This window comes from Nerophis lumbriciformis, linkage group LG39, assembly GCF_033978685.3.
Source record: "Nerophis lumbriciformis linkage group LG39, RoL_Nlum_v2.1, whole genome shotgun sequence".
Classification (NCBI taxonomy): domain Eukaryota; kingdom Metazoa; phylum Chordata; class Actinopteri; order Syngnathiformes; family Syngnathidae; genus Nerophis; species Nerophis lumbriciformis.
Window position 1 is genome coordinate 18,467,501 of NC_084586.2, and position 19,330 is coordinate 18,486,830.

At 38.8% G+C, this 19,330-nt stretch overlaps 1 protein-coding gene across 1 annotated transcript in view; it reads left to right on the forward strand.

The window, feature by feature from the left end:
- Window positions 1–19,330, forward strand: part of sdk2b (sidekick cell adhesion molecule 2b) — a 920,539-nt gene that overhangs the window by 865,343 nt on the left and 35,866 nt on the right. The window contains exons 38-41 of the mRNA XM_061931841.1: window positions 599–808; window positions 868–993; window positions 10,224–10,388; window positions 10,468–10,608. Of these exons, the coding sequence (XP_061787825.1) occupies window positions 599–808; window positions 868–993; window positions 10,224–10,388; window positions 10,468–10,608 (642 nt within the window). The remainder of the gene's footprint in view (window positions 1–598; window positions 809–867; window positions 994–10,223; window positions 10,389–10,467; window positions 10,609–19,330) is intronic.

Sequence of the window (19,330 nt, forward strand, 5' to 3'; positions counted from 1 at the left end):
CCCATTAAAATCTCCTGATGATTGAGGGTACCCCCCCCTCATGAAACAGGCCTGTAGAGATGAAATAGTCTTGTGATTTTTTTTCCCACACATACATATATTGCGCTCTACTACGGTATTGAACACTATTTTTTGGATAACCTTATTAAGACATATATATATATATATATATATATATATATATATATATATATATATATATATATATATATATATATATATATATATATGTATGTGTGGGGAAAAAAATCACAAGACTATTTCATCTCTACAGGCCTGTAGAGATGAAATAGTCTTGTGATTTTTTCCCCACACATACATATATTGCGCTCTACTACGGTATCGAGCACTATTTTTTGGATAACCTTATTAAGACATATATATATATATGTATATATATATATATATATATATATATATATATATGCACATATATCTATATATAAACACATAAATATATAATACATTTTCACATTTGGAAAATTCCAGCCTCTCTTTAATTATGGCCTGATTCAACCTAATATTAATGATTTATTGATGTGCAGAATGCTGATGGCGCCCCCATGTGTTCTAAAAGGAATGTGGTGTGTTTTTCCAGAGTCTTCCGTGGCCTGTGCCGACTGTCCCCACTCCCCCTCCCCCCCAGGTGTCAGTAAGACCGTCATGGTGGACGTGAAGGGGAGCGGCCCCCTCTGGCTGAAGCTCAAAGACCTGGCCGATGGCGTCACCTACAACTTCCGCATCCGGGCCAAGACCTTCATTTACGGCCCTGAGGTGGAGGCCAACATCACCACGGGTCCTGGAGAAGGTAGTGATATTTGTCCTTCTCACGTGTATCAGGGGCTTGAATCCTTTGTCTCTGCCCAGGAGCCCCGGGACCCCCAGGGGACCCCTTTATCACACGCTACGGCTCAGCGCTGACCATCCACTGGACCAGCGGGGACCCAGGACGGGCTCCCATTACACGCTACGTCATCGAGGCCAGACCTTCTGGTAGGTCCCTGGTTTTTATCCCAGTGGGTAGAATATTCTGCTTGCAGAAAAGCGGTGTCAGGTGTCTCCATCTGCTGCCCACGGTCTGGACTTTGATAGCTTATTGATCACGCCAGACAATTTGTGTCCGCTTTCAGTCGTGCTTGGCAGGGTGATGGATGGCTCTGGCGCTCTGGGGAGGGCAACGTGTCACACTGCATTCCAAAATGTTTGATGGCAGATTGATGATGAAGTGGAGTGAAGGCTAGAGCCCAGGGGAAGATTTAAAGACATCTTCACTAAAGAAAAACAGGCTTCGCTACACTTAAAATGACACCTCTGCCAACTATCTGCCAGTCAGCTGGAAGGTCCAGCATTGACTTTTTCTTCAGCAAATGGGCTGACCTAGCATGATGCTGGCTGGCTACATTAGGGCCCTAAGTCTATTTTTTGACCACTGTCAAGACTTGGACTTAGGCGTGGTTTGTTCTCCCGTGGTGCAAATGAGCATTTGGACCAGACATGGCGTGAAGGTGAAGACATTATTTATTTTACACTAACAAAAGAACAAAAGGCACGCTCAAGGCGGATGTACAAACTTGACTAACGAAAACAAAAGACTTGCACGGGGGCAAAAAACTATGAACAACAAAAAAAACACTAACTGTGGAAATAATAAACAAACTTACTTGGCATGGACATGAAGTGCGCAGAGGTGGACAGAGTGTGACAGGGGGCATAAATGCGGGGATGTCGTCAGGACGAACAACAGAAAATGAATGAACTTAAATACTATGGACATGATTAGTGAAAGCAGGTGCGTGACTCAAAACGTGAAACAGGTGCGTGACGTGACAGGTTAATGGTTGCTATGTTGACAAGAGTGCACAATGAGTCCAAACGTGGAACAGGTGCGTGACGTGACAGGTGAAACTAATGGTTGCTATGGTGACAAAACAAAACAAAAGTGCACAAAAAGTCCAAAATTTAAACCGAACATTACTAAAACAAAACATGATCACACAGACATGACAACCACATAGTTTAATTTATGTGAAATTAATTTTTTATACTTTTTTAATTCGACTTTAATTTAATTTGACGCATGTTTTGTAAATTATATATACATACACGTAGTGTTGTAATGATACCGATATTTTTACTAAAATTATTTCGGTACTTTTTTAAAGAGAAGGGATCACAAAAAATTGCATTATTGGCTTTATTTGAACAAAAAATCTTAGGGTACGTTAAACATATGTTTATTATTGCAGTTAAGTCCTTAAATAAAATAGTGAACATACTAGACAACTTGTCTTTTAGTAGTAAGTAAACAAACAAATACTTCTAATTAGTCTGCTGACGTATGCAGTAACATATTGTGTCATTTATACACCTATTATTTTGTACACATTATGAGGGACAAACTGTAAAAATTGGTTATTAATCTACTTGTTTATTTACTGTTAATATCTGCTTATTTTCTCTTTTAACATGTTCTATCTACACTTCTGTTCAAATGTAATAATCACTTATTCTTCTTTTCTTTGATACTTTACATTAGTTTTGGATGATACCACACATTTAGGTATCGATCCGATACCAAGTAGTTACAGGATCATACTTTGGTCATATTCAAAGTCCTCATGTGTCCAGGGACGTATTTACTGACTTTATAAACATAATATGAATTAAAAAAAAAACGAAAGAAGATGTTGTGATGCCAAAAAATATCAACGTAATCATAGTAGTATCAACTAGATATGTATTTGTACTTGATATCATTAGAGTGGATGTCAGGTGTAGATCCACACATGGCATTTGTTTACATTTTGATGCCGGTGAGCTATTGTATAATTCTACGGTGTGTAGTGAAGCATGTTTAGCTATTCCTCGTCCTCCAGTGATAATGCTACTTGTAAGAAACTCACTTTATTTGTCGCCATGGAGACGAGGATTAGTGATTTAGAATTAGCTAAAACACTGCGGATGGATGTTAGCTGCTAGCGAGCTAGCCATGTCTTAAAGCACCTCTTCCTGAGTGTTATAACTTCACCTTTATCTTGATTTTTTACACCAAAATGCGTCCATTCTCCCTTTTCTGTCTACACACTGTGTCTGCTTGTAAGTACTCTGTGTGTGTGCGCTGCCCAACATGCTCCTCTGCTCGTAAAACCAGCAATGTCACCACGTGACTTCGACGCGGGCGCGTCATCGGTACGTTTCAGAGACGGTATCGTACTGAAAATGATTGATTAGTATCGCGGCACTATACTAATACCGGTATACCGTACAACCCTACTATAATGTGTGTATGTATATATATATATATGTGTGTGTATGTATATGTATACTAGGGATGTCCCGATCCAGGTTTTTGCACTTCCGATCCGATACCGATACTGACCGATACCGATACTGACCGATACTGGCCTATCCGAGCATGTATTAAAGTTTAAAGTTATTTAGCCTACTTAGTTGTCAGAATCATGTTGAAAAGGGTTTTAGTACTCTTGATAACAACTAGCCAGCTGAATTAGGGGAGTTTGAATAATACACAATGGTTGGTAACAAGAAACTGACCTGTTTATTCAAGGATAAACACAAAATAGACAAAATTATACATGACAAACAGAAATGGCATCATTGAACTAGGGCTGGGCGATATGGCCTTTTTTTAATATTGCGATATTTTAAGGCCATATTGCGATACACAATATATATCTCCATATTTTGCCTTAGCCTTGAATGAACACTTGATGCATATAATCACAGCAGTATGATGATTCTATGTGTTTTGATTGATTGATTGAGACTTTTATTAGTAGGTTGCACAGTGAAGTACATATTCCGTACAATTGACCACTAAATGGTAACACCCCAATAAGTTTTTCAACTTGTTTAAGACGGGGTCCACTGATTCATGATACAGATATATACTATCAGATATATACTATCATCATAATACAGTCATCACACAAGATAATCACATTGAATTATTTACATTATTTATAATCCAGGGTGTGGAGGGGGGCGCCGGATGTAAGTGTCAAAAAGACAACTAAAAGAGTTTGATATGAGAATAAATCTAAAGTTAAAATATAGGGTAGAAATGCATCCATTTGCAGGAAATGTAGTCTTGATTTTCAACATTTTCTTTCAAGGCTTGCATGTCTACATTAAAACATTCTTCTTCATACTGCATTAATATATGCTACTTTTAAACTTTCATGCAGAGCAGGAAATCACAACTAAAAAAATCACTAATTTTTTCATACGGTGTTGATGTGGACATTTTTGCCTCAGCATTTTGATGGTGTGGACGTGTGGCACAGAATGGAGATAAGCGTCTCGACAGACGTCACAATATTTGAACAATGATGACGAAAACTGTTTTCTCTGTCGTGTCCGTGTGTCGAAAATTGTTATGCGCTTATTTTTTTATTAGATTTTGTGCGTGGCATAGATTCGCTATGCGCAGAGGACGCTTAAACAGTGCGCAATTGCACAGGCGAGCACCTTAGAGGGAGCGTTGCTCGCACGGCTGCGCTAGCATCACAGCTAACGTTAGCCATGCTGCTACCTCTCTGCTCGGGGAGGACGTATACGTATGTGACGTATGTCGTGACAGTATGTGACGTGTGTAAGAAGGTGCGCTTGCTGTCTGTGAGAGGGAGACACAGGAAAGAGTGAGAAGAGCCTGTCGTGTAATGCCAGCAGCTAAAAGCAACTGCGTGAGAATCCACAGACCTGTGGATGTGTTGAAAGTGTGCTGGAAAATGCGGAACGGAAATTACGGAGCAGCAGAAAAGTGGAATGTATTATTTAAATCGGTGCGTTGGAAAACACGGACCGGAGTTTTTTTTGTTAACTGGATCTGGATCGGCATTTTCCCATGCCTTGCCGATACGCAATTTTTGGCAAATATCGGCAGCCGATCCGATCCAAATATCGGATCGGGACATCCCTAATGTATACCATATTTTCCGGACCATAGGCCGCACCGAATTATAAGGCGCACTGCCGATGAATGGTCTATTTTTGATCTCTTTTCATATTTAAGGCGCATCGGATTATAGAACGCATCCAATTAGTGATATTATTCCCTCCTTCTTTTCAGGCTGCTTTGTTGGCTTTTTTGAACCCATATAGAGTTAGCAAAAAAACTGGGTGAATAGTAAGAAAAGAACACACGCTAACACACGGAGAAGTGGTGACTGAGTAATGGACAGCGTAAACAAGATGTGACATAGGGGCTACACCTCTCCAAAAATGGGCGTGTGTATCGTACTGCACAGGAAGTGACGTTCCACAAATGTCCAGAAGGAATGAATGTTCAAACAGCGGGACAAACAGAGGCACACCACGGTCTGTCGACTGTTTTTAACCCTTGTGTGGTGTTCGGGTCTGTGGGACCCGTTTTCATTTTTTATGTTGTGGCTTTTAATGCCTCACAATCAAACACTTTTATGTTAAAGGGGAACATTATCACAACTTCAGAATGGTTAAAACCATTAAAAATCAGTTCCCAGTGGCTTATTATATTTTTCGAAGTTTTTTTCAAAATTTTACCCATCACGCAATATCCCTAAAAAATGCTTCAAAGTGCCTGATTTTAACCATCGTTTCTCAACACCCGTCCATTTTCCTGTGACGTCACATAGTGAAGCCAACACAAACAAACATGGCGGAAAGAACAGCAAGCTATAGCGACATTAGCTCGGATTCAGACTGGGATTTCAGCGGCTTAAGCGATTCAACAGATTACGCATGTATTGAAACGGATGGTTGTAGTGTGGAGGCAGGTAGCGAAAACCAAATTGAAGAAGAAACTGAAGCTATTGAGCCATATCGGTTTGAACCGTATGCAAGCGAAACCGACGAAAACGACACGACAGCCAGCGACACGGGAGAAAGCGAGGACGAATTCGGCGATCGCCTTCTAACCAACGATTGGTATGTGTTTGTTTGGCATTAAAGGAAACTAACAACTATGAACTAGGTTTACAGCATATGAAATACATTTGGCAACAACATGCACTTTGAGAGTGCAGACAGCCCAGTTTTCATCAATTAATATATTCTGTAGACATACCCTCATCCGCGCTCTTTTCCTGAAAGCTGATCTGTCCAGTTTTGGAGTTGATGTGAGCAGGCCAGGGAAGCTAGGGTCGATCGGGGGTTTAGCTCGCTCGTCTGCGGGAACAAACTGCCGCCATTGCTTGCCGTGCTACCGAGGTCCTTTGTCCTTGAATTGCTCACACACTCCGGCAGATTCAATGGCGTTCTGGCGGCAGATTTCTTTGACTTTATCGTTGGAAATGCATCTGCTTTGAGTGTCGCAGGATATCCACACATTCTTGCCATCTCTGTCGTAGCATAGCTTTCGTCGGTAAAGTGTGCGGAACAAACGTCCAATTTCTTGCCACTTTGGCATCTTTGGGCCACTGGTGCAACTTGAATCCGTCCCTGTTGGTGTTGTTACACCCTCCGACAACACACCGACGAGGCATGATGTCTCCAAGGTACGGAAAACAGTCGAAAAAACGGAAAATAACAGAGCTGATTTGACTCAGTGTTTGAGAAAATGGCGGATTGCTTCCCGATGCGACACCACGTTGTGACGTCATCGCTCCGAGAGCGAATATTAGAAAGGCGTTTAATTCGCCAAAATTCACCCATTTAGAGTTCGGAAATTGGTTAAAAAAATATATGGTCTTTTTTCTGCAACATCAAGGTATATATTGACGCTTACATAGGTCTGGTGATAATGTTCCCCTTTAAAATACTGACCCCGAAAGGGACAAGCGGTAGAAAATGAATGGATGGAATACTGAACAGATGTTTATTGGGATAAGGTAAACATCTGTTCAGTACTTTTATGTTAAAATACTGAACAGATGTTTATTCCGACAAGGTAAACACCTGTTCAGTATTTTAACATAAAAGTGTTTGATTGTGAGGCACTAAAAGCCACAAAATAAAAAATGAAAACGGGTCATACAGACCGAGACAGATGGAGAGGAGCCAGATGAGGTGGTTCGGGCATCTGGTCAGGATGCCAACCGAACGCCTCCCTAGGGAGGTGTTTAGGGCACGTCCGACCGGTAGGAGGTCACGGGGAAGACCCAGGACACGTTGGGAAGACTATGTCTCCCGGCTGGCCTGGGAACGTCTTGGGATCCCCTGGGAAAAGCTGGATGATGTGGCTGGGGAGAGGGAAGTCTGGGCTTCCCTGCTTAGGCTGCTGCCCCCGCGACCCGACCTCGGATAAGCGGAAGAGATGGATGGATGGATGGATGGGTCATACAGACCTGAACACCACACAACGGGAAGGGACTAAAAAGCCACCTTTTTAGCACAGCTTTTATCTAATTTCTCTGCAATCGGAAGGTTGCTGGTTACTGGGGTTCAATCCCCACCTTCTACCATCCTAGTCACGTCCGTTGTGTCCTTGGGCAAGACACTTCACCCCTTGCTCCTGATGGTTGCTGGTTAGCGCCTTGCATGGCAGCTCCCACCATCAGTGTGTGAATGTGTGTGTGTGAATGTGGAAATACTGTCAAAGCGCTTTGAGTACCTTGAAGGTAGAAAAGCGCTACACAAGTATAACCCATTTATTATTATCATTTATCATTTAAATGCACTGTTTTATTCAGTGCTTTCATGTTTTTATTTCTATTTTATCTATGTTTCTATGTTTTATCTAGTGTTTTTCATGTTTTTACTTCTATTTTTATTTTCTATTATATATTCTAACTTTCTATTTTTATTTTTTACCTTTTTAATTTTTATTTTTTATTTTTTGATGTACTTTGTTACACTTTGAGATTTTAACAAATGTAAAGTGCGTTACAAATGTAATTCATTATTATTAGAGCTGTCCGATTATATCGGACTGCCAATACCATCGGCCGATAAACGCTTTAAAATGTAATATCGGAAATTATCGGTATCGGTTTAAAAAAGTAAAATGTATGACTTTTTAAAACTCCGCTGTGTACACGGACGCAGGGAGAAGTACAGAGCGCCAATAAACCTTAAAGGCCCAATCACAAAATATCTACGGCTTTTCACACACACACAAGTGAATGCAAGGCATACTTGGTCAACAGCCATACAGGTCACTCTGAGGGTGGTCGTATAAACAACTTTAACACTGTTACAAATATGCGCCACACTGTGAACCCACACCAAACAAGAATGACAAACACATTTCGGGAGAACATCCGCACCGTAACACAACATAAACACAACAGAACAAATACCCAGAACCCCCCCCAACCCCGCCCACCTCAACCTCCCCATGCCCTCTCAAGGAGAGCATGTCCCAAATTCCAAGCTGTTGTTTTGAGGCATGTTAAAAAAAAATAATGCACTTTGTGACTTCAATACTAAATATGGCAGTGCCATGTTGGCATTTTTTTCCATAACTTGAGTTGATTTCTTTTGGAAAACCTTGTTACATTGTTTAATGCATCCAGCGGGGCATCACAACAAAATTAGGCATGATAATGTGTTCATTCCACGACTGTATATATCAGTATCGCTTGATATTGGAATCGGTAATTAAGAGTTGGACAATATCGGATATCGGCAAAAAATCCATTATCGGACATCTCTACTTATTATTATTATTATTACATTTGGCCAGAGGTGGGTAGTAACGCGCTACATTTACTCCGTTACATCTACTTGAGTAACTTTTGGGATAAATTGTACTTCTAAGAGTAGTTTTAATGCAACATACTTTTACTTTTACTTGAGTATATTTATAGAGAAGAAACGCTACTTTTACTCCGCTACTTTTATCTACATTCAGCTCGCTACTCGCTACTAATTTTTATCGATCTGTTAATGCACGCTTTGTTTGTTTTGGTCTGTCAGACAGACCTTCATAGTGCCTGCGTTTCAACAAATACAGTCACTGGTGACGTTCACTCCGTCCCACCAATCAGATGCAGTCACTGGTGACGTTGGACCAATCAAACAGAGCCAGGTGGTCACATGACCTGACTTAAACAAGTTGAAAAACTTATTGGTCAATTGTACGGAATATGTACTGTACTGTGCAATCTACTAATACAAGTTCCAATCAATCAATCAAAAGTGTGAAGGAAAAAAGACCATTTTTTATTTCAACCGTACACCCCGTCAAAAGCCTAAAGACTGACTGCACAGTTCCTGTCTTCACAATAAAAGTGCCGCTCCATCGCGCCTGCGCTTTCAAAATAAGAGTCTCCGAAAGCCAGCGCAAACAAGCTAGCAAGCTACGGAGTTTGCCGCCAATGTATTTCTTGTAAAGTGTATAAAAACGAATATGGAAGCTGGACAAAAAAGATGCCAAAAACCAACCACTTTCATGTGGTATTAGACAGAAAGTAGGAACTTTTTTTCTCCTCCATTTGAAAACCTGGACGTTTGTCATCACTACTGTCTGATTACAATCAATGCAAGTCATCAGAATCAGGTAATACACCAACTTATATTCTTGTCTTCATGAAAGAAAGGAATCTATATGTGTTAAACATGCATGTATATTCATTAAAACACTATTAACATGTAAACAAAAATGGCAAAAAAAATAAATATAAATTATATACTGTATATATCTATGTATATATATATATATATATATATATATATATATATATATATATATATATATATATATATATATATATATGTGTGTGTGTATATGTATATATGTGTGTGTGTGTATGTATATATATATATATATATATATATATATATATATATATATATATATATATGATATGTGTGTGTATGTTACTCATCAGTTACTCAGTACTTGAGTAGTTTTTTTACAACATACTTTTTACTTTTACTCAAGTAAATATTTGGGTGACTACTTCTTACTTTTACTTGAGTAATAAATCTCTAAGGTAACAGTACTCTTACTTGAGTACAATTTCTGGCTACTCTACCCACCTCTGCATTTGGCGCAATCTAGAAGCTCGTAAACCGAAAAGTTAGCAAATCCATTGGAGGGGTTCTTCAATCCATCATGGACTATTTAGGTGACAAATGAGCTGTGGTGTTAGCTTGTGTAGGTGTGGGCCCTTTAAGTGGATGTTTACGAGCTGGGACGTGTAAGGAACGCTCTCACTTCCCAAAGTCAGCCTCAAGGTGAAATATGGCGGAGCGGTCATCTTAATGATGAATGCAAAAGTATTAGGACGGGTGTTGACGATGAGGAGCGTGATTTATAGTCTGCACTTTGCTGACAGACGAAGGCTTGTGGGACATCCTGATCAAGGACATCCCGAAGGAAGTGACGTCGCACACCTTCAGCATGGACATCCTGAAGCAAGGGGTCAGCTACGACTTCCGGGTCATCGGGGTCAACGATTACGGCTACGGATCCCCTAGTCTGCCCACTCCTTCTATATCTGGTATACATCTTATGTCTCCATTATTTACCACCTGGGATACGGAGGGGTGGTCTGCAACGATGTCATTGTTTTTCCGCAGCTCAAAAAGTGGCCCCCTTCTATGAGGAGTGGTGGTTCCTGGTGGTGGTGGCCCTGGTGGGGCTCATCTTCATCCTCCTGCTGGTCTTCATCCTCATCATCCGAGGACAAAGCAAGAAGTACGCCAAGAAGTCGGAATCAGGTGAGAAACCGAGGTGTTGCGCTTTCACAATCCTCACAATACCGCCGTGACGTGTGAGGGTATCAAACCAAAACTTGGTGAGTGTGGTTTTTTTCCGGCGCTGAAAAAAAAACACGCATCTCCCTAAATCGTCTGCGCAGAGGAGATGCAAGTTTAAGTGTTTGTTGCTAACTTACAAATAAACAAACCCCGGGGAAAACATAACGTCTTTGGCGGAGGAAATAAAGTCATATGTAAGTAATATATATATAATATATCATGTAGTAACAGACACCTTCATAACAATATGTAATATGTACAATATACACACTACAAGTATATATATCATGTAGTAACAGACACCTTCATAACAATATGTAATATGTACAATATACACACTGCAAGTATATATATAATGTATTAACAGACACCTTCATAACAATATGTAATATGTACAATATACACACTGCAAGTATATATATATAATGTAGTAACAGACACATTCATAACAATATGTAATATGTACAATATACACACTGCAAGTATATATATCATGTATTAACAGACACCTTCATAACAATATGTAATATGTACAATATACACACTGCAAGTATATATATAATGTAGCAACAGACACCTTCATAACAATATGTAATATGTACAATATACACACTGCAAGTATATATATGTAGTAACAGACACCTTCATAACAATATGTAATATGTACAATATACACACTGCAAGTATATATATCATGTAGTAACAGACACCTTCATAAAAATATGTAATATGTACAATATACACACTGCAAGTATATATAATGTAGTAACAGACACATTCATAACAATATGTAATATGTACAATATACACACTGCATGTATATATATAATGTAGTAGCAGACACCTTCACAACAAAATGTAATATGTATAATATACACACTGCAAGTATATGTATAATGTAGTAACAGACACCTTCATAACAATATGTAATATGTACAATATACACACTGCAAGTATATATATAATGTATTAACAGACACCTTCATAACAATATGTAATATGTACAATATACACACTGCAAGTATATATATCATGTAGTAACAGACACCTTCATAACAATATGTAATATGTACAATATACACACTGCAAGTATATATATAATGTATTAACAGACACCTTCATAACAATATGTAATATGTACAATATACACACTGCAAGTATATATATCATGTAGTAACAGACACCTTCATAACAATATGTAATATGTACAATATACACATTGCAAGTATATATATCATGTAGTAACAGACACCTTCATGACAATATGTAATATGTACAATATACACACTGCAAGTATATATATCATGTAGTAACAGACACCTTCATAACAATATGTAATATGTACAATATACACACTGCAAGTATATATATATAATGTAGTAACAGACACATTCATAACAATATGTAATATGTACAATATACACACTGCAAGTATATATATATAATGTAGTAACAGACACCTTCATAACAATATGTAATATGTACAATATACACACTGCAAGTATATATATCATGTAGTAACAGACACCTTCATAACAATATGTAATATGTACAATATACACACTGCAAGTATATATATAATGTAGTAACAGACACCTTCATAACAATATGTAATATGTACAATATACACACTGCAAGTATATATATAATGTATTAACAGACACCTTCATAACAATATGTAATATGTACAATATACACACTGCAAGTATATATATATAATGTAGTAATAGACACCTTCATAACAATATGTAATATGTACTATATACACACTGCAAGTATAATTATAATGTAGTAACAGACACCTTCATAACAATATGTAATATGTACAATATACACACTGCAAATATATATATCATGTAGTAACAGACACCTTCATAACAATATGTAATATGTACAATATACACGCTGCAAGTATATATATATATATATATATATATATATATATATATATATATATATATATATGTATATGTAGTAACAGACACCTTCATAACAATATGTGATATGTACAATATACACACTGCAAGTATATATATAATGTAGTAACAAACACCTTCATAACAATATTTAATATGTACAATAGTTTGGAGGCCATTGTTAGCCACCTCTTACTTGCCATAGTTGACTATTTAGAATGCATAATAAAAATAACTACTATGAGAAACATGATTTATAATCTAGAATAAAATTTTACCAGCTGACGGATTCAACATGTCAATATAGCATTTTAAGCTAGTTAGCTCTCTGTGATCACGGCGCCGCTAAAATTAGTTTGTCTGCGTTAGCGCTTATAATAACAACATCGCTAATATGTGGTTAACATTCATGAGATATAACGGAGTATTGTTGGTGTTTTTTGTAGGCCATTGTTAGCCACCTCTTACTTGCCATAGTTGACTATTGAATGCATTAAAAAAAGAATGTGCGCTTGTCTCACGTACGGATTGTGAATGATAGGCAAAAATCCCCAAAAGTGCAGTTCCCCTTAAACACGGTGACAATACTGTACGGTGAGATGGGGATGTTGTACATCTCTGAGTCCGGAGGGGAGGATAATCAAGGTAAATTCCTCCTCATAAATCACCTGCTGACTTAACGAGCTGCTGAGAAAGAACTCTCTGAGAGTGTTTCCTTAAAACAGATGTCTGGTGTTGGCGGCGTGCTACAAGACGTGCCGGGGCTTGTCCATTCATCGGCGAGTGTTTCGCTGGGCTCAGCACTTCCAGGGGCGCCTTTTTAGCCGCCGGGCAAGTGGGGGGGGGGGGCTGCAGGGTCATTGCCCATCTTTTTGACTGACAGGAAGAAAAAAACAAGAGAGTTCCTTCTCCTCGCTCTCAACGCCGCAAATATCGGTCTTTAAGATTTTTTTTTTTTTTCCCCCAGCATGTTTATGTAACCACCAGTTGACCCCAAGTAGCCCCCCGGCGCAACCGCGGAGGTCCCAGCCTTGCCGCGGTCACACAGCATGGAACTGAGAATGTTTTTAACCTCCGAACACGGAGAACCCCCCCCCTGCATGACATTTATTGTCCATTCACGGCTGATCCCCAGTCAGTCTTTACACCCATTAATCACACTGGGATTATATGGACACTTCATTAGGTACGTCCAAACTCTTCCTACTGAGGGGCCGCACACTGAAAAATCAAAGTATGCGGCGGGCCTTTTTGACACACGTCATTTTTAAAGCCAATACCGTATTTTTCAGAGCATAGGGCGCACCGAGGTGTCACTTCGATGTAAGAGGTGTCACTCCTCTTTATTTGTGTTGGCCAAACTGTTGTACTAAACTACAAGGAAGCGTTGTTGGACAAGAACAAAGCTTGTTTATTAGACTTCATCTTCATTAGCCAAACTGCTTTGAGTTTTATATTCATATAAGATTGTGTATTCGAAGTGAGAGGTGTCACTTCTCTTTATTTGTGTTGGCCAAACTGTTGTACTAAACTACAAGGAAGCGTTGTTGGACAAGAACAAAGCTTGTTTATTAGACTTCATCTTCATTAGCCAAACTGCTTTGAGTTTTATATTCATATAAGATTGTGTATTCGAAGTGAGAGGTGTCACTTCTCTTTATTTGTGTTGGCCAAACTGTTGTACTAAACTACAAGGAAGCGTTGTTGGACAAGAACAAAGCTTGTTTATTTGACTTCATCTTCATTAGCCAAACTGCTTTGAGTTTTATATTCATATAAGATTGTGTATTCGAAGTGAGAGGTGTCACTTCTCTTTATTTGTGTTGGCCAAACTGTTGTACTAAACTACAAGGAAGCGTTGTTGGACAAGAACAAAGCTTGTTTATTAGACTTCATCTTCATTAGCCAAACTGCTTTGAGTTTTATATTCATATAAGATTGTGTATTCAAAGTGAGAGGTGTCACTTCTCTTTATTTGTGTTGGCCAAACTGTTGTACTAAACTACAAGGAAGCGTTGTTGGACAAGAACAAAGCTTGTTTATTTGACTTCATCTTCATTAGCCAAACTGCTTTGAGTTTTATATTCATATAAGATTGTGTATTCGAAGTGAGAGGTGTCACTTCTCTTTATTTGTGTTGGCCAAACTGTTGTACTAAACTACAAGGAAGCGTTGTTGGACAAGAACAAAGCTTGTTTATTTGACTTCATCTTCATTAGCCAAACTGCTTTGAGTTTTATATTCATATAAGATTGTGTATTCGAAGTGAGAGGTGTCACTTCTCTTTATTTGTGTTGGCAAAACTGTTGTACTAAACTACAAGGAAGCGTTGTTGGACAAGAACAAAGCTTGTTTATTAGACTTCATCTTCATTCGCCAAACTGCTTTGAGTTTTATATTCATATAAGATTGTGTATTCGAAGTGAGAGGTGTCACTTCTCTTTATTTGTGTTGGCCAAACTGTTGTACTAAACTACAAGGAAGCGTTGTTGGACAAGAACAAAGCTTGTTTATTAGACTTCATCTTCATTAGCTAAACTGCTTTGAGTTTTATATTCATCTAAGATTGTGTATTCGAAGTGAGAGGTGTCACTTCTCTTTATTTGTGTTGGCCAAACTGTTGTACTAAACTACAAGGAAGCGTTGTTGGAGAAGAACAAAGCTTGTATATTAGACTTCATCTTCATTAGCCAAACTGCTTTGAGTTTTATATTCATATAAGATTGTGTATTCGAAGTGAGAGGTGTCACTTCTCTTTATTTGTGTTGGCCAAACTGTTGTACTAAACTACAAGGAAGCGTTGTTGGACAAGAACAAAGCTTGTTTATTAGACTTCATCTTCATTAGCCAAACTGCTTTGAGTTTTATATTCATATAAGATTGTGTATTCGAAGTGAGAGGTGTCACTTCTCTTTATTTGTGTTGGCCAAACTGTTGTACTAAACTACAAGGAAGCGTTGTTGGATGAGAACAAAGCTTGTTTATTAGACTTCATCTTCATTAGCTAAACTGCTTTGAGTTTTATATTCATATAAGATTGTGTATTCGAAGTGAGAGGTGTCACTTCTCTTTATTTGTGTTGGCCAAACTGTTGTACTAAACTACAAGGAAGCGTTGTTGGACAAGAACAAAGCTTGTTTATTAGACTTCATCTTCATTAGCCAAACTGCTTTGAGTTTTATATTCATATAAGATTGTGTATTCGAAGTGAGAGGTGTCACTTCTCTTTATTTGTGTTGGCCAAACTGTTGTACTAAACTACAAGGAAGCGTTGTTGGACAAGAACAAAGCTTGTTTATTAGACTTCATCTTCATTAGCCAAACTGCTTTGAGTTTTATATTCATATAAGATTGTGTATTCGAAGTGAGAGGTGTCACTTCTCTTTATTTGTGTTGGCCAAACTGTTGTACTAAACTACAAGGAAGCGTTGTTGGACAAGAACAAAGCTTGTTTATTAGACTTCATCTTCATTAGCTAAACTGCTTTGAGTTTTATATTCATCTAAGATTGTGTATTCGAAGTGAGAGGTGTCACTTCTCTTTATTTGTGTTGGCCAAACTGTTGTACTAAACTACAAGGAAGCGTCGTTGGAGAAGAACAAAGCTTGTATATTAGACTTCATCTTCATTAGCCAAACTGCTTTGAGTTTTATATTCATATAAGATTGTGTATTCGAAGTGAGAGGTGTCACTTCTCTTTATTTGTGTTGGCCAAACTGTTGTACTAAACTACAAGGAAGCGTTGTTGGACAAGAACAAAGCTTGTTTATTAGACTTCATCTTCATTAGCCAAACTGCTTTGAATTTTACATTAATATCAAAAAGTAAACGCCATGTTTTTTTTACATTACTTGTGTTTTTTTCATGTCACAAAGGTATTACCCGTATTTTCCGCACCATAAGGCGCCCTGGGTTATAAGCCGCGCCTTCAATGAACGGCATATTTCAAAACTTTGTCCACCTATAAGCCGCCCCGTGTTATAAGCCGCATCTAACTGCGCTAAAGGAATGTCAAAAAAACGGTCAGATAGGTCAGTCAAACTTTAATAATATATTAAAAACCAGCGTGATGTGGGCGCGCATGGAGTCGTATATCAACATGGACGGAGCTGCGTGAAAAAAGCCACCCGGCCTCTTCGCGTAAACTTACCTTAACCACTCGCTCATCTTTTCTTCATCCATCCATCCCTTCGAGTTAGCTTTTATGATGACGCCGGCTGGAAAGGTCTCTTTTGGCAAGGTCTTCCTTTTGAATATCACCATGGGTGGAAGTTTCTGGCCATTAGCATGTCAAGCTAGAACCACAGTGAAGGATGACTTCTCATTCCCTGTGGTGCGAATATTCACCGTACGTGCTCCCGTTGTATCCACAGTGCGGTTCACAGGAATATCAAAAGTCAGTGGAACCTCGTCCATGTTGATAATGTTCTCTGGCCGGATCTTTTTTTCAGCTATCTTGTTTTTACAATATGCACGGAAAGTAGCCAGCTTTTCTTGAAAGTCTTTAGGCAGTTGCTGTGAAATAGTAGTCCGTGTGCGGATGGAGAGATTGCGTCTTTTCATGAACCGGATCCCTGTCGCTTAGTAGGAGCCATTTTGTGGTCTTTACAGATGTAAACACACAAAGGAAATGAAACGTAATATTCGCGCGCTTCTTCTTCTTCTACGCAGGCGGGTGGTTGCTTACAGTAGAAGAAGAAGCGCTTCCTGTTCTATGGGGGCGGGTGCTTACCTTGGCGGTTGCTTGCGTAGAAGAAGAAGCACTTCCTCTTCTACGGGGAAAAAAGATGGCGGCTGTTTACCGTAGTTGCGAGACCTAAACTTTATGAAAATGAATCTTAATATTAATCCATATATAAAGCGCACCGGGTTATAAGCCGCACTGTCAGCTTTTGAGTAAATTTGTGGTTTTTAGGTGCGGCTAATAGTGCGGAAAATACGGTACTTCAAAAACCATTCACGTGATACAGCATTTTGTTAATGTGTTATTGTGTATAGTTAATTCCTATAAAATGTATTTCTGCTCAAACTCTTAATGGATCTGTCCCGATACATAATCTACATGTATACATACATGTACCCGATGAGCGGGTCTAGTCAGGTCAATTTTCATACAAAAGGCGAACCAGATTATAGGGCGCAATAGCCTCTTAAGGCCCAAGCTGTTTGTTTACATTTTTATTTCTCTTCGCTATTTGGGCTTATTGGACCCTAATTAGAATAAAAACTAAGAATCATCGTTTGATATGATGTACTTAGTCCATAAATACATAAACGTGTACTTCGTGTTTAGTGACATGCTAATTCTTATTTTTACACTTTTTTTTTTCCAAATTCCATTGTATGTTATACTCTTCTGACACCACCAGATGGCAGTATAAGTGTCCACATAAAAGGCCGTAAGACCCCAATTCAGTAGTGTACACAATTTTGGAAATAAGAGCTAAAAGGTGCTGTCCACGCATGTGGCCACTAAGCCTTTAGAGGTTTTAAAGGAGTCATATTATTATTTTTTATAAATATAAAAGACTTCCTTGTGGTCCACATAGCATGTAATGGTGGTTATTTGGTCAAAATGTTGCATAGATGATGTTTTACAGATCATCTTCAAGCCACTTTCTGACAGTCGCTTCAGGATGTGCCGTTTTGTGGGCGGTCTTATTTACGTGCCTCCACTTCGACAGCGTCTTCTCCCCGCCATATTTGTGGTAGAGGTGTAGCGTGCAAGGACGGGAATGGAAGAAGTGTCAAAAGATGGCGCTAACTGTTTTAATGACATTCAGACTTTACTTCAATCAATAACGGAGCAGCATCTCCTCACCCGGAAACAACAACACAGGAAATGTGTCCCGTGAACAAACAGTCCGACCGGAACTATCTAATAACTAAAGTTCCTTGGGTGAATAATGTAAACTCACTACACCGGTATGTTTTAGTGCTTTCATGGCGAGTTTACTGGCAGATATAAGTAAGAACTTTACACTACTTTATATTAGAAATGGCAACAGCGGAGTATGAATGTCCCATAACAAGAAGATAGAGAAAAAGAAGAAGCTTATCGACTACAGAGAGTCCAATACAAAGGCGGACGTGCGCAACTTTTCAGGATTTATGCAGATCCCAAATACAGATCAGCAGGTACCAGAAGTTAAAAAAAGTTTCTTTTGCATAATATTGCGAAACAAGACGCCAGATGATATGTCTTACCTTATACACACACCATAATAATACTCCTATGTTGAAGCACAGTACAATCCATCAAGTGGTGCGTCTTCATAGCTTACCAAAGTCCTACTAAAACATTTTGACAGATTTTTGAGCGCCGTGTGTAATATTCTATATTCTCAATGGAACATTTAAAGTTTTGTTGTCGTTTACTGCCGTCATCTTGCAGTCTACACGTATCTCTTATGTGTGACTGCCATCTACTGGTCACACTTATCAATACACCATGTACCAAATAAAATTGATTCGAGGTCGGTAAGCACGACCAGAATTATGCCGTACATTAGGCGCACCGGGTTACATACCTGCCAACTTTTGAAATCAGAAAAACCTAGTAGCCAGGGTCCAGGGGCCGCAGGCCCCGGTAGGTCCAGGACAAAGTCCTGTGGGGGGTTCAGACGCAAAATGATTATTAGCATTCAGACAGGTTAAAATGTTGCTAAAACCATCACTTTTCTATCAGTCACAGTGACTTTTCAAAACAAAAATATTACAGCAAAAATCATATGGGTTGATTGACATGTTTATTCTGTAAGCTAACT